We start from the raw sequence: 26,062 nt of genomic DNA, 5'->3' as shown, positions 1-26,062 counted from the left end.
CTCTCTCTCTCTCATTTTTCTCTTTCTCCTCCTCCTCTTTGTCTTTTTCTTTTCTCTCTCCCACTCTTCTCTCTCTCTCTCTCTCTCTCCCTCCCTCCTCTCTCTCTATTCTCTCTCCCCTTCTCTCTCTTCTTTTCCCCATATCCCTCTCTCTCCCCCTTCCTTCCCCCTCTCTCTCTCTCTCCCTTCTTTGTCTCACTCATTTTTCTCTTTATCTCCTCTCCCCATTCTCTCTCTCCTTTCCCTTTCTCTCCCCTATCTCTCTCTTTCCCTTTCGTCGTCGCTTTCTCTCTCTCTTCCCCCTCTCCCCTCTCTCTTTCTCCCCTCCCCTTCTCTCTCTCTCTCTCTTTCTTCTTCTTCTCTCTCTCTTTTCCTCTCCTTCTCTCTCTCTCTCTCTCTCCCTCCCTCCCTTGTCTCTCTATCCTTCTCTCCCCTTCTCTCTTTTTCTCTCTCCTTTTCCCTCTCTCTCTCTTCCTCTCCTTCTCTCTCTGTCTCTTCTCCCCCTCTCTCTCTTTCTCCCACTCCTTTCTCTCTCTTCCTCTGTATCCTCTCCTTTCTCTCTCTAATCATGTGTCCTCTTTTTCTATCTCTCTTCCTCTCTCTCTCCCCTCATATCTCTCTGTTCTCTCCTCTCCTTATCTCTCTCTCCCATATCTCCTTCCTTTCTCCTTTCTTTTTCCTTCTCTCTCTTTCTCTCTCTCTCTCTCTCCTCTCCTTCCTCTCTCTCTCTCTCCCCTTTTCCTCCCCTCTATTTTTATCTCTCTTTTCTCTCTTTTTCTCTATCGCTCCTCTCTCTTTCATTTTCTTCTTTCTCTCTCTCTCTCTCCCATTTTCTCTCTCTCCTTCTCCTCCTCTCTTCTTTTTCTCTTCTTCTCGTCTTTGTTTTCTTACTTTCTCTTTTCTATTTCTCTCTCAACCTTCTATGAATTTCTATCCCTCTTCTATCTCTTTTTCTCTCTTTTTTCTAAAACGAGAGAGAAGAAGGAGATGAAGAGAAGATAGAAGAGGAGAAAGAAAAAAAAGAGAGAGATAAAGAGATATTAATTTTAGTGTAAAATTTTAGTGTAAAATTGGTTTTTTGTATGTAAAATTTTAGTGTAAAATTGGTTTTTGTATGTAAAAATATTAATTTTAGTGTAAAATTTTATTTTTACATGTAAAAACTAATTTTATTGTATAAAAACCAATTTTTTAGTATAAAAATCGATTTTTTGGTGTAAAAACTGATTTTTAGTGTAAAAAAACCCGTTTTTTTATATAAAAACCGGTTTTTCTATATAAAAATCGATTTTTTTAAAAAATTGGTTCTTGCTTTAATAATCAGTTAAAAACTTGTTTTGAATTTCACTAACCGGTTGCATTACGTAAAATCAATTTGGTTAATTAACCAATACTATATTTTTGGTTAACCAAAAAACTGGTTTAGTTTTTGCATTATCCAAACCATGAACACCCCTAATTGAGAGTCAGTATTATGTTTGTTGGCCCAGAAATTGGTTCTAAAATTTTAGTCTCTTTCTCTAAAATTTCAGTATTTCAGTATCTCCAAAAAGTAGGGACATAGGAGATTGAAATTTTTAGAGACAGAGACTGCTTCTTTAATAATATATTAAGAAAAAGGACAAATAGGTCATTGACCATTTTTTCTACGGCTATATTTTTATCCCAAGGAGTGGAAAATACATTCATGTCCCTGACCCCCTCCAAAACGTGAACAAATTTACCCCTCCGCTGAAGTGAGTTCGCTAGACTCGACGAAAAGTCTGACGTAGCTCCCGTGGTGTTGACCAGGCTGTTACAGGAACCCACGCGACATATAGCTTTTAAAAACATGACATATTAGTCCTTTGACACGAAAACGATACCAGTTTCACCAAGGATCCTCCAGACACACTCTAATCCCCTTATGCAGTACCCATAAGACCTATTTAACCTGCTCCCTCAAAGATCCATGAATGTACAATTGCAAAACCGTGAAGTATAAGGGAATACCACAACTTTAAGCTTCATTATCTCGTCACTCAGCAAAGAAGATCATTACAAGTTATTTAAGCAATAAAATAACAATGGCACTAGGAGTGTTCAAATCCAAATCGATCCAAATTAAACCGCTCATCCAATCCAATTCAAACTAAAAACCGATTAAAACCGCATTAGTTCGGATTTGATTAGATTTTATTTTTTGCAAATCACTGGATCGGATTCTCACTACAGTACAATTTTGATCGTATTGGTATATTTTTATTTTTTTTCAAATAATATAATTTTATTCACTTAATTTAAAATTGTTAATTTTAAAATTAAATGGATACAGTTTAAATTAACAATTTAATTTAATTTGATAAAAATAAACGTAGTCATATTATTGTACTCATATGTGTAATTATATTTATTCTATTTTTTAAAATATACTTTGTCTAAAAACTTAATTTTAAAATAAAAAATAGTTTAATTATTTTGTTTGTCCCTATTGTTTTACCGAATTTTTAATTGAGTCTCTATACTTTTTTCTTTTCAATTAGGTTCCTATAAGATATTAAATTTTATAATTAAGTCCATAGAGTGATAAGAACATTGGAATTAAAAGAATATTATGTCATACAAAACGAATATGCCTAACACTTGATTAACTATTCTATTTTGTTAAATAGAATATTCAGCCGATTTTATTGTTTTTGTGATGACTCGGACCTAGTTTCAAATTTTGATATGGTATAAAAATTTAATTGAAAAAAAAAATATAGGGAGAAAAAACAACATTGAATTAAAAAATAAAAAAATTGAATTTGAAGTTTTTTTTATTAGTAAGTAGAAGAAACAACATTGGAAATTTGGAATGTGAATTTGTCATTTAATTAATAGATCAAATATATTACTTAGTATTTAGTTTAAATATTAATTACAACTTAATGAAAACAGCGTGATTTCTTCCGCAATTAATGGAAGACTCCTAGGATACTGCATCAATGCACATCAAGAGTCTTAAAAAAAATTGACTTTCGAAAATTAGACTTATTTGATTATTTTAAAAATATATATTTGAAGTTAAAAAGATATATAGTTATTTCGTAATAAATATTACGGTATATGAATTTTGATAATAATATATTTTTGTATATTAATTTCTTAAAAAAGAAATTAGTATAAGTAATAAAAAAATAAAAAACTGAAGTTTTATGTTTTGTAAAAAAAAAAAAAAAAGACATAGTAAGGATTTTTTTTTCAGATAAAGAAGTATACGTACAATAGACAAAATAATTTTGTATAAACATTAAAAAAATTCAAAAAATTGAAGAAAATTTATGGAGCTTAAATTTTAAATCGAAAAAAGCATAAGTTATTAACCTCAGCTAACAAACCCTAATGAATGAATTCGTCTTCAGCAACCGCATACCACAGCCTCTCACTCTCTGTTACTAGTAAAAATAAATTGAATAAAAATTGAAAATCCTCACTTCTCTCATCTCATTCGCACGCGGTCTTTTTATCACTCCATACTAGAGCTCCACTTCTTATGCACATCTCTTTGTCTCCCTCTCTCGTTGTGTTCGTCTTGTTTTTCTCTCTCAGTCATGGTTTTCGTCTTCACATTTGTACATGTTCCGCGGCTTTTATGGCCACCGTCCGCCGCTTCGTCTGGATCGATCCTCTTTCTGCTGTTCTCTTTTGGGCGGTGTAGATTGAACTCGTCTGGGTTGTTGCTTTTAAACTACTTCAGGTAAATTTTACGTTTTGTTTTGGTCACATGATGTTAGTTGACTATAGCGGTTTTAATTTCATATGGTAATCGTGATGGTTAGTTGTTGGAAATAGGTCATAACGACTATAATTAATAAGCTAATGAGTTTACGACATTAAAGAAAACATATTCATTTTTTTGTTTGTAAATTATGTAAATAGTTTGTTATATGTTAGTAATTTCATATAGGTTACAATTAATTATTATTTGTTGAAAATAAATCATTTACGCTACAATAAATGTACTTGTAGTTTTTCAACAAAAGTTATTTTCTCATTTTTTTTTGATAAATTATTTATATAACTGAATATTATTCATCACGTGTTTGTTTATTTTGCGCCTTTGGATAGGGCAGTTTAAATCCCTTTTAATGATCTTCATTGTTATTTATTACAAATAATTCATTAAAACTATAATTAATATGCTTATCGTGTTACGAGGAGATTCCGCTTCTCAATATAGGTCGATTATTGGTGGATGATGGTACCAATATATAAGAATATCTGAGTTCCTTAAGAGAGATTACATTTTTCTCTTCCAAGAAATTTCATTGTCAAAAATGACTCATGAAGAAAATGAATCACTTTCAAACTTGAAAACAGCAAACAAGGTGCACCACATAGAAGTGGAGGACAATTGCAATAATTCTAGTTCGAGCCAACCAAAATTCGGAAGGTGATACTTGCCTAATGGCTCTGCCCTCTCTGTTGCATTATTATTTCAATTACACGAATTAATGTCCCAATTTATGTACTTTTATAGTAATAATGGAGATGATTATTTGCTGAAGAAAGGGGAAAGGATACAAGACAAGGCTGACGAAGTCTCTCGAAACAAAACTGTTGAGGTATAAATGATATCGGAAGGATATATATATTATTCAGACTTCAGGTCTTACTTAAAAAACTCACATTTCCTGAAATATTTTGTGGTGTCGTCGAACTACTTTTTTTTGAATCCCATGTAGGAGGACTTCGTCAAACCAATTTTATTTCCCGGTTCTTCTCGAATTCAAGATGAGAGTGGCAAGCTGCCGGATTGCACAGTGGGTCAAGTCCTCTCTTTTATGAAGGTATTTTTCAATAGAACACAGTGGGACAAGTCCTTTTACTGCTGTGAGATTATTTAAGTTTATACCTTATCAAATGATACGAATATTAAAATTTAATATTTTACACTAGGATGTGAAGGAATACTTTAAAATAGAATGCCTGAACACTCGAGCCAACTTGTTGTCAATGGAACGCAAGATTGACATTCTTGTTGCTCAGTCCAAAAAAGAAAAGGAAGACGACGTCCAAAAAACAAGATCAATCTCACCGCCGTTGATCATACCCGAGGGGCAAGATGTTAAGCCCATTGTGAAACCGTCTCTGTCTTTAAGACCATTTGTAAGCAAGCTTAGGCCTTTCGGAGCTGGCACACCCGCAATGGACGTTCTTACTGACGTGGTTGACAATGACGAGGGTGTTATAGACGTGACAAATCTGATGTCTAGCAAATCTAACACCAAGACTACTCCAAGCAATAGGAAAAGGGAACAAGTGAGATGAAAGAAAACATGCGCAGATGGAGAATTCATGCTCCAAGAGGAATCCCTAATCGACATCAAAGGTATCATCACTTTTACAAAATACAATAAATGGATTGTATGTTGTTGTTAACATAAAATGTATCATGTCATTTCTTCAAATTATTTTTCTCGTTTCAATTCCTTTTTCTGTTATTATTGTTGGGCAGCCGTGATTCTCCATCATAGGTTCTTCAATGGATGAATTTGGAACATGCATTTGATGCCCAATGCGCTGAAGTTCATGTGGTACGATCTGGTCACTTAAAAACTGCATTTGTAAATACGTATTACCAATGTTGTCATAGAGTTGGCTATAAGTGATTTTTTTTTGCAGTTAGATGAAAATGGCACACGGATGTACACTGCAATGCAATTATTTCATGGGCGATTCAATGAACTCAAGGCTGAAATAGCTCCACTTGTTCAAGAGTTTTGGAACATGCATGCAGAGGACGATGATTATTGAAATGCCGTGTGCATCACAATTATGTCTTTGCTTTGTTAACTACATGGAATGACACTTATAATTTCTTTCTTGTTTTTGTTTTTTGGAGCTGTGTTGTCAATTAGGATTGTGAATTCATGACACTAATGCTTTAAATAGTTTATTCGGTAGTGTATTGTTTATGGCTATGTTCCATAACAAATTTCAACATCTTTATATTGATGTGATTATTAAATTGCTATCTTTAGGTTTGCAATTCAAATAACTTATTTATATATACTAGTAAATTATTTAAGATAAATATTTAGTTAACTTATTAATTCTTGTAATTTTATTACATTTTTAATACATTCAATACAGTTTACAAATTTTATAATTGGAGTTTTATGTTAACAAAAAACATATAATTAAACTTTTTATAAATATATTTCTAAATTACAATAAAATACTAAAATATTTAATTTTAAATTATTTGATAATGCACATTATGACGACTTAAGAATAGTTATAACTGGTGAGTACATGAATTAAGAATTAAACTTTTTATAAATATATTTCTAAATTGCAATTAAATACTAAAATATTTAATTTTAAACAATTTGATAATGCATTTTTTGACAATTTAAGAATAATTATAATCGTGGAGTACATGAATGAAATTTTTTTTATTCCATTCGTTGACTACTTATATTGTTTTATTCATGTTTTATAAATAATATAACAATTTAACATGTTTTTGCGGTATTCTCTCACATTACGTCATATAACATGAGAATATCAATTGTTTTTTATTCATATGGAATATTAGTTAGCACTATTTTTTAATAAAATCGATCTTGTCTATTGAAAAGCTATTACATGAAATTTTTTTTTTTTCTTTCATTAAAATTTTTCTATTCAATCTTTCTTTTTTATTTTTGGTTAGTTGGACAAATCATTTTAAACTGAGTGTCCAGACGAAGGGATAAAGAAAATAAGTCAGGAAGCAAGAAAAAAAATACAAAAAAAAACTTGGGTTCCCATTCTTCTCCCTGCAACAACAGTGTGCATCTCTCTTCTTAATATAATCAGTTGATGTTACCAACTATGAATGTATAAATAAAATCACGGAGCTCTTATTTTATACTTTTTTGAATTCTCTATCATTGATTTTTCATATGTTTATTTATTTTATTTCTTATGCTGATTTCATGATGGTTAAATCAGCTTCCTACAATAAGTTTATGCAACATTATATCATATTTTATAATAATTTTTTATCATCTACCTATTTATATACATATTTAGCCAAATTTGCCACATCATACATAATAGTGACAAATTGTCTTATATATTCCAAACACTTTTCATAATTAAAAATATCATACTGCTACACTAAGTCACATTCTCAAATAGCAAAACAAAGCAAAAAAAGGAAATCTATGATCTCTATTTCCATATATAATAATAATAATAATAATAATAAGTCTTCCCATAACAACTTAATTGATTGTTCTAAATTAAAATCGACTATTAAGAATAAACGAAAGAAACAATAATAATTTATAGTTTAGTTAGTAACTGCATATTCCCCCTAATCAACTATCAAAAATTAATCACGAATAAAACAACATCTAATCCCAAAGTTCACCACCATTCTTGAGTTTCGTATTCCACATCATCCATGCATTCATCATCATAAATTGCCTACAACCACACCGAAATTTTATATCAATAACACTTTAAATTAGCACCATGGAGCAATTCCAATATCAAGTGAGTGAATAAAAAATGAAATTATATATCATTTTTGTTTACTTACATCAGTTTGACGGGTAGAGCTACCTTGTGTACGGAAAGCATTTTCATTGCGCTTTGAACAAGAAGTTTTATTATGACCAGGTTTCTTGCAATTACTGCAACGTTGGGGCTTTTTCCGACCACTATGCCCTTTAGGATTGGTACCACATCCCAGTCTAGGTTTTGAAGGCGTGTTCCCTTCATCTAGTGCTTTGTATGAGCTATAAAGATCAAGCATAAGATCCCTTGCTTCATGGAACCTCTCTGTAGTAGCACATGCAACCTCTGACATCATCCTAGCATACTCATTGAGGATACAAAGTCGACTGCTAACTTGTAATTCGCTTGTAAAACTACTTGACTCAGACATAGATTCTTTTGCATTCTTAGTCCATCTATGCAACACTAGACATTTAGGAATTTCGCGCACATCCCTACGGACCAATACAGAGATAATGTGTTCACAGGAAATACCGAATGATTCCATACGCATGCATGAACAAGTGATTGCGTTACCATTATCCACACACTCAACCTCCCACACCTTTGTTGGTTTGGCATACCTACAAACATAATAAATTATACTATTGTCTCTTGTTTGGTAATCCACGACTCTCATTGCACCCGACCGAACAAGAATAGGCCTGAATAAAAAGAATACCTCCCTTGTGTAAGTATCAGCAGCACACATCTCAAGGGGTTCAATACAAGTTTGCATAACTGGAACTCCACGAGCAGATTCATATTCAGCATAAAATTCCCTAAAACGCATATGGCCCAACATTCGTTGGAAGTGCTCAATAAACTCGGATAAGTCATAATGAGGCTTAGTGTACTTCCCAATCAATGAATGCAAACCCTCGCAGCGTGATGTAGTCCTAAATCCAGCAAAGAACTTCCCTCGGATGTAACATGTTGCCCATGATCGACGTTTCTCATAAATTTCATTTAGCCATTCTTTTTCCTCAACCCCAAATTCCTCTACCAATATTTGCCACTTGTTACGGAACACTGCTCGTAATCTCCTAACATATAATCCCTAAACTTAGATGTGAAACGAGGACTACACGTATTTGTAGTTGCATTACGCAGGAGATGCCAAGCACACAATCTGTGGTGAGTACCAGGGAATACTTTCTCAATCGCATTCTTCATTGCCCTTGCCCCATCAGTTATCACAGAGGATGGGACTCTACCATTCATTGCCTCCAAAAACTGTTGCAACACCCATATATAAGTCTCATCCGTCTCATCTGTTACAATGCATGCAGCAAAGACAATAATTTGGTTGTGATGGTTGACACCTGTAAACACAACAAAAGGACACATATATTTATTCTTGTTGTACGTAGCATCAAACGCAACAACATCTCAAAACAATTTATAGTCCTCTCTACATAAACCATCACACCAAAAGAGATTTAGTAACCTTCCATCCGTTGCCCGAAGCTCTTCGTAGTATAAAGATTTATCGTTTGCAGCCATCCCCTCCAAATAATTTAATGCTCTACCCACGTCCTCTGGAATCTCACGCCTCGCCTTAGCTATTTGATTGTACATGTCTCTGGGGCCATAGTTCAACTTGTCAAAACCACCACTTTGACTTGCTAGCAAAGCATAAACCTGGGATGTGCTAATCCCCGACTTGCGCATATTGTTCATGAGTGCAATTTCGGCTTTGGACATACTCCTTTGAGCTGGCAATAACCTGCTCAACCAGCCTTCCAATAGTTCGTGATTATGAACATTTGAAAATCGGGTCACATGCCATCTTCCAGTTACCCCTACAAACTTGACTAGGAATTGAGCTTCGCACCCAGTTCTTGTCTCGGTTTTGGTTCCCTTTTTCTGTTTGGCAAAGTGTACCACTTCTCTAATCGATATCCTTGCCGAAAATACACAAATCTCTGCATGTAGGTCTCGTCGGTTGAGTTCTTCCAGTTTTTGTCTTTTCTTGCACTGAAACCTTGGCTCTTGGCAAATCTGTTGTAAAATTCAAAAGCAATGGCTAGGGTTCCAAAGTGAAACTTGTCAACTTCAACCTCACCAATGCTTAAAAAGTCAAGTTTCAATAAATCCTCAATTGAATCCAATTCATATGCATCATCATAATCATAATCTGTCAATTCTGCAAAAATCTCCTCACCGGCTAACTCATCACCCAACTCTTCTTCCTGCTGCAACTCATCTAAGTATGACTCATCATTAGGATACTTTTCATCATAAAAAATACTATCTTCATACTCATACTCACATTCATCCATGATCTCGTCCTCTCCCATCAATGACATTTGCAAGGAAATAATCTGAACATAAATAATACTGTCATAAAAATTTAGAACTGAGTACTAAGTACTCCAAGACAAAATGCTTAGGATAAAGCTCCAAAAATTAGACTTACAAATAAAGAAATCAGACAACACCAAAATATGTATGTTATTTATTTTTTTCTAGTAAATTAAATACTACACAATGATAATTAGGCATAAATTATTAATAAGTTCGTATTAGTCTATATAACATTATCTTTATAGAAAAAATTATTTATTAAATGACTAAAATTCATTATAGAAAAAGTCACATGTCTCAAACTCAAAGAAAAGCAATCAAACAAAAAAAAGAGTACAAAATTTCCATTACAAAAAATGCATAGTTTAAACAATTTTGAATCTATTCAATTAACAAATTTGCAAATTTAGCGATCATAAATAAATATCATATCATCACAATAGCTTACAACAACAATGGTTATGTGCCAGTTAAAAATCATTTTAAGTTTTAATTTTTATTTACATACTAGGAGAACAAAATTCAACATAACAGATATCACCATATAATAACCACAAATCAATAGCAATATCACATTTAAAGTAGCATCAATTTGCAAGCAAAAAAATCTTAACATGCATTACTATCAAAATATTATGAACTAGTATCAACCAAGACAAATTGTCAAATTCCAAAATAAAGTAAGTATAAAACGAGTAAATGGGTATTATAATACAGAAAAATTGATTTAACAATATTTAAAAATAAAAAAGCATACCATTGAAAAATTATTACACTTTTAAATAAAAGAAGGTAAAATTCAAATTTTTGCAGTGAATCAAAAGCAAGGAAAAATCATGGAGGATAGTGTTTACCTGTAGTAATAATAGCACGCAGACAAAGTCACCGGTGACGGGACAACAACGAAGTTCAGAAGAAGAATAGGCGTCGATTCACCAGGCCTTCTAGATGCAAAACGGCAGATATGGAACCCAATTTTGAACCTCTATGACGGCAAGAAGACGATCAGCAGTGTCTTGTCGAAACTCTGGACGAACATGGAAGTATCACAACCGGAGAAGAAAGCGCGCCAGGTATTTTAGTGGCATAGCAGTGGTCAGAAACTGGCGACGGCTTGGAACTCTCCTGAAAGACTGGCAAGGATTTTGAACCTCGAGGTTATTGGGGAGGCATCAACATACTGGTTGAAGAAGAAGAAGATTCACGGTTCAGATTTCTTATTTTGTCTGGATCGGGTGGGTTTGGATCTTTTTCTTGGGCTTTGCCTTTGTAAAAAAAATAGGTTAAACTTAAAATAATTATTAATTATATTATTAATAATGTAAAGGAGTTTCAAAACTCCAAATATGAAGGGAGTATTGTAACATCCACCTGAAAATGGTTAGACATCTAGTTGTAATACCAGTTTTCTAAAGTGCTTCAAAGGATTTTTTCGGTAAAACAAAATTAAAAAAAATTAAAAGATAAACAAAATAAACTTTGAAAATAAATTAGACTAAAATCAAAATGAATGACATCAAATTTAAATAAAGTAATAAATTACCTTCGACAAGATTGAAGGACTTTGAAATCGAAAAATAAAGTGCTGAATATTAAAAGGAAAGATAACTTGCTTGAAAAAATAAATTTGCAAAGAAAATAAATGTTACAGAAAATATAAATATAATTTAAAAACAATAAAATGAACCCTATAGAAAAATGACTCGAATGCAGCCACAGAAAGTTTCTGGGATATAAATGTGCTTTGAGTGTTTTTTTGAAGTAAAGTTTCAACCCTTTCTTCATCAAACCTTTACCTATTTATAAAAGTCTTCGACAATCAGGTTCAAGAGTAACCTCCACGTGAGCTAATCCTCGAGTAATCTGTTGAGTTTCGAAAACTAATATTCAATTAAAATAATGAACAAATATTATTAAAGTATTATTAAAGAGTTATATTAAAATATTTTCAATTGTTGGTTTGATGTATTTGGTCAAATGTGCAGGAAATAAAATAAAATAAGTTGGCCCAATAAACAAATGCAAAATTCAAGTCAACACTTCTTTTGGTTCATCAATTAAGCAAAACCTCATCACATATCTTTAATCCAAAATAAAAGAAAAGAAAGAAATGACCCAAAGTCTTCAAAGCACTTTTCAATTACCTACTCCCTTGGTTCAAGTGATACATTTTCCAAGTTTTTATTCACTTTTCTTGAGACTTCCACCGAAGCCATTAATTCTCTCTTCTCTCTCTTGCTTCAGCCACATCACTCATTCAAAAAAAATAAGAAACATAGAAAGCACAGAAGGAAGGTTTTGAAGAAAGGCAACAAGATTGTTGCCAAATCAAAACAAAGAAAATGGGCTACAACTAAGTAGCTAGTCTCTCTCGGTCAAAGCACAACAAAATTTTATTTTCTCATTTGTGCTACGATGAGAAACCAAGAAAAAAGCCACAAGTTCTCATACACAGAAGAAGCAACCACGAAGAATGTGAAGCCATCTTGGTTCAGAAGCTCATCAACGTTCAAAATCAATACTTGGGGCCAAAGTCAAGCTGAGCAAACAAGATTGAAGAAGCTTGAAGAAAAAGGATGAGAGAGAAGATGTGAGCATGCATGCAACAAACTCGGTTCTTTCTCTTTTCTCTAATGAAGCCGCTGCTACTCTGATGTTGAAGAAGAAGAAAGTGTGAGAGTTGAACTTGTTTCAACCTTGGAGGCTTCACCCTTCTATATTAAGGATGAACGGCCAAGGGTTGAAGGTAAGAAGAATAAGTGAAAAGCACATAGTTTACTCTCATAGCTACCCAAACTATTAGAGTTCTTCTCCTTCATGTAGTTCAATTAGTATTCTCTTTTTCTCAGGTTTGATCTGTCTGAGTCTCATTGTAAAAGGCAAATATGGTAAGATTTGTAAGAAAAAGCCAATGAGAGGTAAAAGACAGTGAGTTAAACTAGGAGAAAAAATCATAAGATGTCTCAGGTTTGCTTTGTATATCTTTCTGTTTTGTGTCATGATTTTGTGGCGAAGTTGGGTTAGCACTTTGCTGTTAAAAGCTAGATTGAGGTCTAGTCAAATTCGGATTGGGTTTAGAATCTGGATTTGTCCCAGATAAGATTGAGTAGACGCTAGGGAAGCATTGTTGTTTGTAATCTTGCGAAAGAGATAGTGAAATTTTATCATTGTTGTGATGAAGACTAGATGTAAACTACATTGCACCAAGTAGCTGAACCAGGATACATCTGGTGTTATTTCTTCTTCCCTACTTCATTTCTATTTCTATCACTTAGGAGACAAAATGAAAATGTCTCTCAACTCGATACGAAACAAAAGTAAAAATATCCCCTAAGTTTCTTTGAGAAAGTAAAAATACTATACAGTAGAAAAAGAAGTTAAGATTCAACCCCCCTTCTCTTAGCTACTGATAACCATCATAACCGTTTCCACTATTTTTGCACAACGTGAGTAACCACTAAAAATTAACTTCAAAGGACTTTAAATCTTCGATTGAGTACATCGACTAACTCTTGCTTTTCATTTCTTGACAAACCATTCTCGATACAGCTTCCATGCCTTGAAATAAAAGTCCATTATACTTTCGAGTATGTATTTTTCGAAACTAAATATTTTTTATCAACACATAATATAGCGAAAATTGAAATTATTCATTAAAAAAGATTGATTGTGGATCAAATTGAATGCTACCTGTCTTTTTGTTGTTGTTGATCTTTAATTTTATTGTAAAAGTGAATGTTACCTGCTTTTTTTTTCTAATAACTTGGTTTGTTCTTGATCCTTAATAAGAATGATAGAGGAAACTAACTTAGATTGGTCTAGTAGTAGTTTGTTAGTTTGCTTAAGTAAATGTTGGTTCCGCCTTGTGTATATAGTAACCCATTATCCACTAATAAGCCCTTAAATGAAGTTCCGATTCGCAACAGATTAGTCCTTAACCTACTGGACTTAAAGAATACCGTGGGAAATTTTATCCAACCTTTCCCCTAATGTTTTCAATTTAATTAAAAGAGTAAAATATCGTTTTTGTCCCCAACGTTTGACGGCGGGACAAAATTGAGACGATTTTGAAACATTAGGGATTTAAATAGGACGAAAACATTGGGGGCAAAAATGATACATAGAAATAAATTTTAATTTTATCCTTCACTAATATCAATCTTTTACGGTACATAGTTATTCAATTATTTTTTAATCACATTTAAGTAAATTACACTTAATCATGTTACTTTGATTCTAAATAATTTTTTTTTATAATTTTACTCTTAAAGATTTTTACTCATCATGAAATATTTGTTGTCTATAGGTTGTACATCTGAGCTTGATGCCATCTTGGAAGGGGATAGCATTGCTGCTGTTAAGAAGCTTAAAGAGTCATTGCAGGATAGGGATTATAAGTTGGAAAGACTTAGAGCTGATGTTAAGAGTTTGAAGGAAAGGCTAAAAGTTTGGAGGTGGAGAATAATAAGTTTAAAGGAGATTTGGAGGCTGGGATTGCTGAAAATGAAAGCTTGAAGGCGAGAGTTCCAGAATTAGAAGAAGAGGTGTTGGCGGCCTTTACTATGGGTTTTGATCGGGCTGTTGCCTAGATTGGTGTTGTTGCCACTGATGTCGACGTTAGCCTTCTAGATATTACGAAGATTGTTAGTGACGGACGGATCATGGACGATGAAACATTGGCCGAGAACCAGTATGAAAGTGTATCGGTTGAGAAAAGGGCATATTAGACTATATGTTTGTGTTTTAGCCTTTTTTGAATCATAGTTGTATTTTGTTTGACTGTGTTCCATGGAACTTATGAGAATGACTTAAGTGTTATTGACTTTTTGTTATTTGCTAACTTGGCTTTTGCGAATAGGAATTGTAATATTTATATTATTATTTGTAGATTTGTATACATGGAAACGATATAAGGTGGGGGACCTCATTAAAACATCTCCAAGAAAAATCCAGGGTGGGAAAAACCTTGGGAGTAGGAAAAAGAATACCTCCTCTTGCCTTATCATTTTATAGTAAGTATCCTTTTAAAGATGACACATTTCAAATGCCAAGGATGTCTGTCCCTTGTACTGTTTGGAGCTTGTATGCTCCTTTTTCGACGATTCTCGAGATTTGGTAAGGGCCTTCCCATGCTGCGGCAAGCTTTCCATGGGCATGTAGTTTCCTTGCTTCTTCTATTCATCGAAGTACAAGGTCTTGTTCGGCAAACGATCTTGATTTGACATTTTTGTTGTACTTCCTTTGTATTATAACCTGCATCGGTCTATGTCTTAATTCTACTTTGCATCTGTCCTCATCTATTGTATCTAGCTCTATTTGCCTTATATTGTTATTTTTGGCTGTTGATGTGAGTTTGGCCCGTCTGGATGTCATGGCGATCTCTACCGGGATCATGGCTTTTGCCCCGTAAACAAGTCGGAAGGGTGTCTCTTGTGTTGTTGTTTGTTTTGTTGTGTTGTAGCTCTACATTATTTCGGGGATGAGATCGGCCCATTCTCCTTTGGTGTCTCCAAGCTTCTTCTTGAGTGCATTGAGAATGACTTTATTAGCAGCTTCGGCGAGTCCATTTGTTTGTGGGTGTTTCACTAATGAGAAATGGTGTTTAATCCAAAATCCCTGCAAAAATTCTGCCAAGTTTTGGTCGGTGAATTGCCGACCATTGTCAGTAATAATAGCATGAGGTAGTCTGAAATGGCAAATAATATTTTTCCAAATAAACGATCGTACTTTATCGGCCCTTATCTTAGCTAAGGGTATAGCTTCAATCCATTTTGAGAAATAGTCGATTGCTACAAGTAAATATTTTACCTACCTGGGGGCTCTAGGAAATGGACCGAGGATGTCGAGTCCCCATTTATAGAATGACTAGCTTACCTCTGAGGTGTGCAAGAGCTTGGCTGGGTTGTGTATTAGTGGGGAGTATTTCTGGCAACTATCGCATCTTCTTACTCTTTCAATACAGTCTTGTTTCATTGTTGGCCAATAATATCCTGCTCGGGCTATCTTTGATGTTAAGCTCATTCCACCTATGTGGTTCCCACATACTACCTCATGGACCTTGTCCATGGCGACCTTGGCTTCATCTTTGCCTAGGCAACGTAAGAGTGGCTGGGAGAAACCTCTTTCGTATAGGTATACCCCCCGATTAATGTGAAGGACGTGGCGCACCTCGTAAATGCTTCAAGGTCTATGACTGTTGTTGGTGTATCACCGTTTTGTAGATACTGTTTGTATGGTGTTCTCCAATTCTGATCCTGTGATATGGATAAGATAGCTTTGTTGCTGAAGCTCGGTTCAGCAAGAGTTAATTGAGATATAACAGATTCATTCATGTTCTTCCTAGTTGTTGCTAATTTTGATAAGGCGTCTGCTCGGGTATTTTGTTCCCGAGCTATGTGTATGATTTGTAGTGAATGAAATTGAGGGATAAGATCTCTTACCATCGCATGATATTTTTCTAACAAGTGATCTTTTATTTAGAAGTGTCCTGTTACTTGTTGTACAACGAGTTGCGAGTCGCAATATACTGGCAGGTCTGTTATGTTTAGTGACTGAGCTAGTCGTAATCCGGTGAGCAATGCTTCATAATCGGCTTGACTGTTACTTATTTGGAATGTGAATCTAATCGATTGTTCGATTTGTAGGTCGTGCTTGTTTGTAAGTAAGACACCTGCTCCTGATCCTTCTGTGTTTGAGGCCCTGTCGACGTATAGCTCCCAGGTATAGTGTTGTTGTGGTTGGTCCGTTAGCTCAGTTAAGAAATCTGCTAAGAATTGAGTCTTGATAGTTGTCCTTGGTTTGTAGGTTACGTCGAATTCGGATAGTTCTATTGACCATTTGATGAGCCTTTCAGAAACCTCGGGCCTTGTAAGGATCTGCCGTAGAGGTTGGCTGGTTTTGACTATGATTTTGTTGCTTTGAAAATAATGCCTTAATCTCCTTGCTGTGAGTATTAACGCGTAAGCTAACTTTTCCATCGGTGGGTATCGGAGCTCAGTGTTTTGTAATGTTTTGCTGACGAAATATACTGGTTCTTGTTTGTCTTTTATTTATGTGACAAGTACCGAGCTGACAGCGTTAGAAGAAATAGATAAATATAGAAATAAAGACTTACCTGAGCTTGGTTTCTGTAAGATCGGTGGAGAGGATAGCATTGTTTTCAGTTTCTGGAAAGCTGTTTCACACTCTGGATTCCAATTGAACTTTTGTTGTTTCTTGAGTATGTTGAAAAAGTGTTTGTGAATGTGTGGATATTGCTGGTAAGAATCGAGATAATGCGGCTAGCCTGCCATTCAATTGTTGGACTTCCTTTCCTTGATTGTCCGAGGACTTCCCATTTTGATAATTGCTTCACATTTCTCGCGGTTGGCTTCGATACCTCTGGAGGTAAGCATGAAGCCGAGGAAGTTTTCTCTTTTTACCCCGAAAGCGCACTTCTTGGGATTGAGCTTCATGTTGTGTTGCCTTACTTGTTTGAATATTTCTTCCAGGTCGGCATTGTGGTTGTGGTCTTTTTTTGACTTGATGACCATGTCGTCAACATATACCTCAAGTTTCCTTCCTATTTGCTTACTGAAAACCTTGTCCATGAGTCGTTGATAAGTGGCACCTGCATTCTTATGTCCAAAAGGCATAACTTTATAACAATAATTTCTAAGTTCGGTGATGAAAGCTGTTTTATCCTTATCTTGTGGATGCATTAGAATCTAGTTATATCCAGAGTATGCGTCTAGAAAACTTAAGATATTGTATCCTGATGCATTATCGACCAATTTATCTATACATGGGAGGGGATAACCATCCTTAGGACATGCTTTGTTCAGGTTAGTAAAGTCTACACACATTTACCACTTACCTGAGGCTTTCCTTACTAGAACCACGTTAGATAGCCATGTTGTAAATCGTAATTCCTTTATGAATCCTGCTTGTAGGAGTTTTTGGGTCTCCTCGAGACATGCTTCTCTTTTCTCGTCTCCCATGTTTCGTTTCTTTTGGGATATAGGTCAAGCTCTAGGGTCGATTTATAATTTGTGGCATATAAGACTCGGGTCGATACCGGGCATATCTGCTGCCGTCTATGTGAAGAGATCGGCATTATTTCGGAGCAGGTTGATGATTCGTTGTTTAGTCCCTGGAAAAAGAAAACAACTTATGTAAGTGTAATGATTGTTATTGTCATCTAATGTTACCTTTGCAAGGTCATTTGTAGGTGCAGACCTGTCGTGGAGATCTTCTCTTGGATTAAGATCGGCTGTGTTCAAGATATTTGCCACATCATAGGTTCCCTTCTTTGATTCGGCCTTCTGGTTGGTTTCTGATCTTATTTTTAAGCTTTCATTGTAGCATTGACGAGCTTCGATGTGGTCGGAATGTATGGTGACTATCTGGTCATCTTGTACTTGAAACTTAACATAAAGATGGATAGTGGATACAATAGCACCAAAGGAATTTAAAAAAGGTCTGCCCATGATGATATTGTAAGGGCTGGTGCAGTCGACGACTAGGAACTGCACGTCTTTTGTTTTACTCAAGGAGTGGTCGCCTATGGTTATTTTTAGCCATACACTGCCGAGGATGGTAGCATTGTGTGTTCACTGAGTTTCATCTTCTTGAAAGTAGAGTAGAAGAGGATGTCAGCGCTACTACCGGGGTCGAGCAGAACTTTCTTTACCAGGAGGTCCCCCGCTTGGATAGAAATGACGACGGGATCATCTAGGTTGTTGCTCTTCCTTGGTAGTCAGACTGCTCAAAAGATATGTGGGATGTCTGTGGTTTGCAAATGATGGGCTCGGCCGTTCGTTGGAAGATTAGCATTTCTCGGTAACTGCGTTTTCGTGCCGAGTTTGTTTGTCCACCACTTGCAAACCCCCCTAGAGATGCAATTGATAACTCCTCTTATTGGTAGAGGTTGAAATCTGGTTTTGTCCGAGGTGTTTAGAGTTTGCTCTTGTTGCCGGTCGCTGGAGTTATGTGAAGCTGGCCTTGTCTTACCAGTTATGTACTTGTCCAGGTGTCCTTGTCTGTCCAATCTTTCTAGTAGGTCCTTGACAATCACGCATTCGTCAGTTGTGTAGCCGAACTTTTGGTGGAAAGCGCAGTATTTCGACTTGTCGACATACCTCTGGCCTTGGTATGAACCGGCTCTGCTCGGTGGCTTTATTAGCTTGTTGTGTAATATTTCTTTAAGGATGTCTTCCCTTTTGGTATTAAACCTGGTGTATGAATCAAACTTCGGAGTTAGCTTAAAGGATTTTTTAGAATCCTTGTTATGAGACTTGTCCTCTTCTTTTCTGAATGGTTGTCTCTCGTTCCTCTGGGTTTCACATAACTCTTTTATTTCAATTTGCCCTGTCGTTTTATCTCGAAATTCCTCCAATGTCTTTGGCTTTGCCACGGCGATGGCTTCCTGATATTTCCCAGGTCGAAAGCCGCTCTTAATTGCGTGCAATTGTACTTCTGGATTAAGGTCGGGAATTTCCATGGCCACTGTTGTGAAGCGTGTCATATAGTCTTTCAAGCTCCCGTGTTGTCCTTGTTTGATCGTGCTGAGGTAGTCCGAGTCTTGCACATAGATTTTGGAGGCTGCAAAATGATTGATGAACAACTTGGCGAACTCGTCGAAATTAGTTATGGAACTTGCAGGCAAATTGAAAAACCATAATAGGGCAACTCTATCTAAAAAAGTGGGGAAAGATTGGCATAAAATGGGATCGGAGTTGCTATTGAGGAACATCATAGATTCAAATTTTGTGACATGAACTTTAGGATCTCCGATCCATTTGTATGGTGCCAGAGTCATAGGGAGTGTAAAATTTTTAGGCAGTTTGAAACTCATTATTTCTTCAAAGAAAGGATTAGTTCGTCGTCTTCATGTTTTTGGAGGTGTTTTCCCTATCTTTGCATTAGATTCTGACTGATGTTCCTCGTGTTGATCAGCATTTGTCTTCTTGTTGACATTTTCCTCTCGCCATTGTCCTGTAGCGTGGCTAACAGTGTTGGCAGCCATGAGGTCGGCATTAGTTCGAGGGGGTTGTTGAGTGTCTGACTGATCTGTCATGCTTCGGCTCCTAAGAAGAAAAAGCATAGTTATCAGAACCGAACCGGTAATTGACCCGGTGATACGACTGAGTCACTGGGTTACTAGTTCAACCGGTGGGTCACTGATTTACACGGTTAACCCGGTCATAATTAAATAAAAATATAAAAATTATAAAAATAAAATTAGAATTAAAAGTTAAATGTATATTTTCAAAAATATATTAATAACAATTAAATATCAATTCTTAGATATAATTTATAATGCGAAAAGAGATAATAAATTAGTTACTAATACAAAATATTTTTCAATTTAAATAAATAAAAAATAAAAGATAACACAATCAATATCAATATATCAATATATTTGTATATTATATGTTTTTACTTATTTGATATCCATGTGAATCTATATTTAAGAAAATGAAAAAAATAAAAAATCATTACGTTTTGTTATATATATATTTTTTGTCATATCTATTAATAAGAATCAAGTTTGCTGTAGTGGCAAGGGGGAGGTTGTGGATACACGCAGTTCTAGGTTTAGGGTTTAGGGTTTACGGTTTAGGTTTAGGGCTTTGATAACTATGAGAAAAAGAGAGTACAAGGCGGATATAGGGGCGTTATAAAAATTAAAGATGAGACGAGGGCCCCACGGTGGGCGCCAAATGTTCCGTGCGGAATGTGCTCCCGAGGTATAGCTCGGACTATAGCAAGTCAGCGACTCGGAAGTGTCCTTCTCGGAACCGGTGACCTCGGCACTGAACCTACAAAAAGGACTCCGCGCTCAAGTTAGTACTGGTATAATAAACGAAAAAAGAAGGCAAAAACAAAAATAAAGTATTGCAAAAAAGAAGCTGTTGCTATGATCGAGGATATCTTTAGTGTGGGAATGGATCCTCTCCAGTGAATAAAAAATTGGATGGTGTGCAGTGTTTAATCTAACCATTCACCACACTCTCTCTCTTATTTATTTCTGGTCCCACTATTAAAATCAAAGGTGAGAGATTTCACTTCGTTCATTTAAATAGATGGTGAGCTAGAAAATATTTGTTAGGTAAACGTTTGAGTAGTACTCAACTTTTTAGGGATCGTCATTAGGAATTAGTTTGCGTGCTTTGAGTGGTACGAGATTCTCGGCGTGTGTAGAGTATTTATTTTGACTTATTTTCAGTTGTTGGTTTGTTAGCCGAGAATATTATAAGGTACAAATGATATTCATCAACCTAATATCTATAGAATACACTTTCTACCTTCGAACGAAGGAGATCTATTAACTTCTACAAACTAATCTCATATTTTATATTTCTATCCTTTTACTTCTAAAATTCTATATATAAATTTAAATTAGATTTTTTAAACACTGAGCATAAAATCTTTTGCAAGTATAACCTCACCTTTTCCCTATTTAACTCCGACCATAACTGTGGAAAAGCTTTTGATGAAAAAAACATTAACAAAATTATATCCCAAAAAATCCACTTCACTTCGACAAGAAAAGTTTCGATCAACAACAGACCATATCCTCAACGAACTATACGTCTGAGAAATGTTACGAACCCTGTAACAATTCTGATTCTTTTCCTGAAAAATAATATTTGAATCATTATTTTTGGCTCTCGTACTCGTTTAATAGTTTTTATAGTATAAAAAATAATTTTCTTAATTTTAATCTCATCTTATCAATCATTTCTAATCTATAGAAGGAACTAATTCCAAAATTTACACGTCGTTATATTATCAAGTTTTCCTCCCAATTCTTTATAGTAAAGTAAATTCTCTATACCTATATCCAAGATTGATGCCTATTATATCTTGAGCTAGACATAACAAGATAGAAGAAAGTCTTGAACAAAAGCATTATGTGTACACACATTCTACCTTAAATTTGGTCACTTCATACCAAACGTCAGTAAATGCAACATATCTCGTAGGAGTATACTTCTCTCAGGTTAACTTATGAGTTATGATACATCGTGTATGCACCAAATCAACAATTAAAAGAAACTCCTTCCTGTGTCTTGGCACTGAGAAAGCCACAGATCCATGTGCTCCACGATCTTTTGCCTTACTTTGCGAACTGCATCCGGTGAGGTGCAGTTCTGCTCGTTACCTGAAAAGCAACCAAGCACATTTGTGTCCAGCGGCATGAAAATAAAACTAAAATTATCTAGATGCATTGGAGAAGGATCATAGTGAATATCTGATCATCCAATACAATTGCATCTCCTCATACAGCGAAAAAAGTTGCATTTTCTAAATTGGCAGGCAAACTTTTAATGTGATGCATACCTTCAATGACCAAAGGAGACTGTGGGCAACCTCGCATGTCAGTGCAATGGCCACAATTGTGACACGTGATAAGGTAGGAAGGCACTGAAACATTTAACAGAGATTTAGTAGCATTCAGCAAAAAGAAGTACAATAAACATAATAATAACTATGCAATGCAAATGAGCCAGTCATCTTTCACACTAGGTAACACATCAAATATAAAATCATGTTCAACACTTGAGAGAAAACAGTTTTGACATACTGCAGAAGTGATGACAATAATGAAGAATTTATTGACTAAAATGATAAACTCACTGTCAGCCTCAGGGGATGAAGTTTGTTTGGATGCATGCCGCCAAGGATCCTGTGAGCCATTTGTAAATATTATTTTTGAACCTGTTCATACACATAGGAACCACAAAGGAATTTAAGGTGTGCCGGACAGACATAACATGCCATATAAAGGAAAAATTCATATTCAAAGTGATAAGTTCAGGTTTGGAATAATAGTAAATAGTAATAATCAAGGCCTGATCAAAATAATGTTTGATCATCTAATGACATGAATGGTTCAGCAAAAGGAGATATACGGAATGCATATATAGTAAAGTAGTAAATAGAGTTGAAGAAAATTAATAGTGATGTTTGATATAAATTCTGTAAACGTCGCTGAACAAAGTGAAAGAAAATAAATAAAAAAGAATGGTAAAAATAGACACAGGAAAATTTCTATACCAGCAATTTTTGTGCCACCATAGTATAAGTTAGTTGCATCCACTTCAGGAAAGACACCATGTCCAAATACATTTTTGCAAAGATCCAAATGATATCTGCAATGCATGAGAAACCAATTTGAACCAATTAACAAGATCACAAGAGAAAAAGATTTAATAGATACAAATATTCAATAATAACAAATGTATGTGGCTGTGCACGTAGATATAAAAATAGGATAACATCAAGATACTTGCTTTGTGTCAACTATTGAGGAGCGGACACTATCATTTGAGGGAGCCACCTGAAAGTATGCAACTTCAGTGCAGACTTGAAACCACCATAATCGAGCAGAACTGTCATCATTAACATCAGTGCGTTTCAAGAACTCCTGATCATAAATCTGTACATTGGTTCCGAAGGTCTCAACGTAGTAGTCTTTTACGTATTTGGCGTAAGCATCCTGGCATTTTGAAATTCGGGTTCCATTAGATTTTATCAAAGAAAATCGACACAACTGGACCCATGAGGGAGATCAGAGGCTTCTTAAGAAATGAATGTACTATTGAAAGAAGGCAACCGTTGATTGCAACAGAAACGGTATTAAATTCAGCACATGAATGTGCTATTAAATGTAAACTTCTCTCTCTGAAAACTCAACACATGATCATGAATTTTACATCACTAGAAAATTGCAGAGAAACAAAGAGAGAGAATATTAAATTCAAATGAAGATTTAAATAAAAAAAGGAACCAAAAAAGAAAAGGAAAAAAGAGTGATGTTTAACAGTTCCATAATATTCTGAAACAAAGAGCTGGACAGTAAAGCATACCACTAAATCTTCTCCTCCATTCTTTGCTTCAACTAGAGGCTTGCATAGTCTATCCGGATTTCCATATTGAAACTGAAATATTCAAAATCCAGGAAACAGCATAGGGAATTTGAATACAAGAGATTGCAATGAATAAGAAAAACAGCAAGAATCATAACAATTACCGCTATAACAGCAGCATCAGCCACAAAATACATGAAGTCTCCATCAATGTCAAGCTACAAAATAAAGCAAAGGTCAACAAGCACTATTAGAGTCAGATTAGAAACTCTAGTTGTGAACAAGATTCCTATCCTTGGACAAACTATAGTAAACTTTCTCTAAAAAACGGAGTAATGAAGTAAGAAAAACATACATCAGCAGCACCAAAAGATGCCTTCAGTGATCTTCCATTGATTGCAAGTTTTTGTTCAATAAGTTGAGTAGTTTCTTGTAATACTGCTTTACATTCAGGACCTGCAGACTCACCAATCTGCATGCAAAATATGGCACTCAATCAGAATTTGACTTAAATTAATAAAGGGAGCAGTGAATGGTTTATATAAGATAGGCCTAAGAACAAAGGAAGATAGCCTCAAAATCAAAATCAAAATATGTACTTGCTGATCAAATTCTGTAAAATCAAATACAGCTTGAACAACTGCAGAACTTGCAAGACTTCCGCATGTTAGATGGGGGTACTTAAGACGGAACCATGCACTGAGTGCACCAGAATATGAGCCACCAAAAAAGAACCAGGAGCTTTCAACTTTTGTTCTATTAAGCTTTACATTCAAGGAATCCTGCACAAAAGTACCGCAAAAAACAAATAAAATGATAGTGATTCCAATGAACACTTATTGAATGATGGCATTTGAATAATTTGTCTTTTTATCACGGAATTGTCTTAAACCATATTAACAGACCCAGCTTGCATGGTGCATGTGGGGGGATGGGAACTAACCTGATAATACTGACGAAAAGCGGCCAAATCATTGAGTGCCTGCTTGGAAGAGAGATATTTCAAATTCTCCGTAGCTAGAGACTTAAATGGAGAACTCTTTCCGTAATAACGATGCTCAAGAGTAACCATAGCAGCTCCAAACTTCTTTGCCAATACCTATACACGCAATAAGGCATGAGAATTTGTTCATACCGGTAATTTTTCCCCCCTCAAAGTCACATCATTTTCTTAGGAGTAAACGAAAAGTTATCACGACATAGTGCCTATGTCAAAGCTACAACTTATGATCCTAACTTGAATCTTCAATGTTCATCTACATTGACTAAAGTCTTGCCAGTGAAACATATAATAACAAACGAAAATGAACACTTACAGCAATATAATCATTAACAATCCCACCGCAGGGACCTTCACCGCATATTATCAAAAAGATAGGCCCATCAGGAATCCTGAAATAGTCAAGGAATTCATAGTATCGTTGCTGGAACTGACGGTGATCCTGCAATCAGTGCAAACACAAGAAATATCAGCAATCAACACCATCGAAATTTCATAAATCAACTATTCTACACGCAAAAAATCAGTTACCAAATAAGCAACTCGATAGAATACATGTTTAAATACATGCATTGAGAGTGCGTGAAAGGACATGTGTATTTATATCTAAATACATACTTACTGATTTGTTCATAAATACAAGAAACATTTTGAACCCTAACAAGAGAAAATCAGCAAGAGCATATTTGAAATCTGTTTCTCTTTAAGATAAGAATAAAGTACAAAAATAGAAACACTAGAAAATTAAAGAGATGGAATATTTAGTGGAGAGAGAGAGGGGAGTACATAGGGAGAGTAGTGATCGAGGGTTTGATTGAACCAGAGTTCCTGACTGGAGAGGATCTTGGGAGGTTCTTCAGCGAACTTGCGGCTTCGGAGCAGCGTGATAGGAGGTGAAACACCGTAAGAAGCTTCCGGAAAATACAGAAAGAGGATAAAAGAAAACGCTGCTGACAAAGTCAACCATCTCCTCATGCTTCCTTTGCTTTGCTTAGCTACTTCTGCTTCTGCTTCAGGCCTTCAGCTAAACTTTCCTCTTTCAAAATAGAACGTGTGTCTTCACTCTTCCCACTCTTCACAAATGCTACGCAACTACGCATCGTGTCACACACTCCAACAAATCAAAGTTATCAAGCCAGTAAGCTACTATGGTTGGTGAGTCCTCCCATTGTCACACGTGCGCTTCATTAGTGCTATCAAGTGTTTTTTTTTTTATATCAAAACTAAAGAGAATTAAACTCAGCTTCTAAATAATATGAAAAGACTATATTATTTAAATTATAATTTATTATTAAATTTATTTAAATATCTTATATCACTTGTGTATGTAATTCTAATTTGTTCTTGCCTGATTATAGTCGAACTATAGATCGTTCCCGAG

At 35.1% G+C, this 26,062-nt stretch overlaps 2 protein-coding genes across 2 annotated transcripts; both read right to left on the bottom strand.

Annotated features, from left to right (window-relative positions):
* Positions 1-7,383: 7,383 nt before the first annotated feature.
* Positions 7,384-9,818, bottom strand: LOC130950298 (protein FAR1-RELATED SEQUENCE 9-like). Its single transcript, XM_057878808.1, has 5 exons — positions 9,403-9,818; positions 8,940-9,244; positions 8,671-8,840; positions 7,559-8,575; positions 7,384-7,443 (listed from the first exon to the last, which is right to left on the bottom strand). Exons 1-5 carry the CDS (start codon positions 9,816-9,818, stop codon positions 7,384-7,386), a joined length of 1,968 nt encoding a protein of 655 aa, XP_057734791.1.
* An 11,877-nt stretch (positions 9,819-21,695) lies between these two features.
* Positions 21,696-25,797, bottom strand: LOC130951383 (probable serine protease EDA2). The gene is made up of 12 exons (XM_057880032.1): positions 25,468-25,797; positions 24,998-25,123; positions 24,625-24,780; positions 24,281-24,463; positions 24,037-24,153; positions 23,846-23,899; positions 23,682-23,753; positions 23,106-23,311; positions 22,870-22,964; positions 22,450-22,530; positions 22,153-22,236; positions 21,696-21,973 (listed from the first exon to the last, which is right to left on the bottom strand). The coding sequence occupies exons 1-12, from the start codon at positions 25,654-25,656 to the stop codon at positions 21,858-21,860; spliced, it is 1,479 nt and encodes a 492-aa protein (XP_057736015.1). The 5' UTR covers positions 25,657-25,797; the 3' UTR covers positions 21,696-21,857.
* Positions 25,798-26,062: the final 265 nt, after the last annotated feature.

This window comes from Arachis stenosperma, chromosome 9 (genome assembly GCF_014773155.1).
Source record: "Arachis stenosperma cultivar V10309 chromosome 9, arast.V10309.gnm1.PFL2, whole genome shotgun sequence".
NCBI classification, from domain to species: Eukaryota; Viridiplantae; Streptophyta; class Magnoliopsida; order Fabales; family Fabaceae; genus Arachis; species Arachis stenosperma.
The sequence above is the reverse complement of the archived record's forward strand: the minus strand, read 5'-3'. Positions and strand labels throughout refer to the sequence as shown.

What these genes read in the sequence shown, in the direction of transcription:
- LOC130950298 (XM_057878808.1), bottom strand. Translation starts at nt 9,818, where the DNA reads ATGGGAGAGGACGAGATCATGGATGAATGTGAGTATGAGTATGAAGAT. An exon ending in GGATATCGATTAGAGAAGTG is followed by an intron (nt 9,245 to 9,402) that starts GTACACTTTGCC and finishes CTGGTTGAGCAG; the next exon opens with GTTATTGCCAGCTCAAAGGA. An exon ending in AAATCTCTTTTGGTGTGATG is followed by an intron (nt 8,841 to 8,939) that starts GTTTATGTAGAG and finishes TTGTGTTTACAG; the next exon opens with GTGTCAACCATCACAACCAA.
- LOC130951383 (XM_057880032.1), bottom strand. Translation starts at nt 25,656, where the DNA reads ATGAGGAGATGGTTGACTTTGTCAGCAGCGTTTTCTTTTATCCTCTTT. An exon ending in TCGATCACTACTCTCCCTAT is followed by an intron (nt 25,124 to 25,467) that starts GTACTCCCCTCT and finishes CACTGATTGCAG; the next exon opens with GATCACCGTCAGTTCCAGCA. An exon ending in TTGTTAATGATTATATTGCT is followed by an intron (nt 24,781 to 24,997) that starts GTAAGTGTTCAT and finishes TTGCGTGTATAG; the next exon opens with GTATTGGCAAAGAAGTTTGG.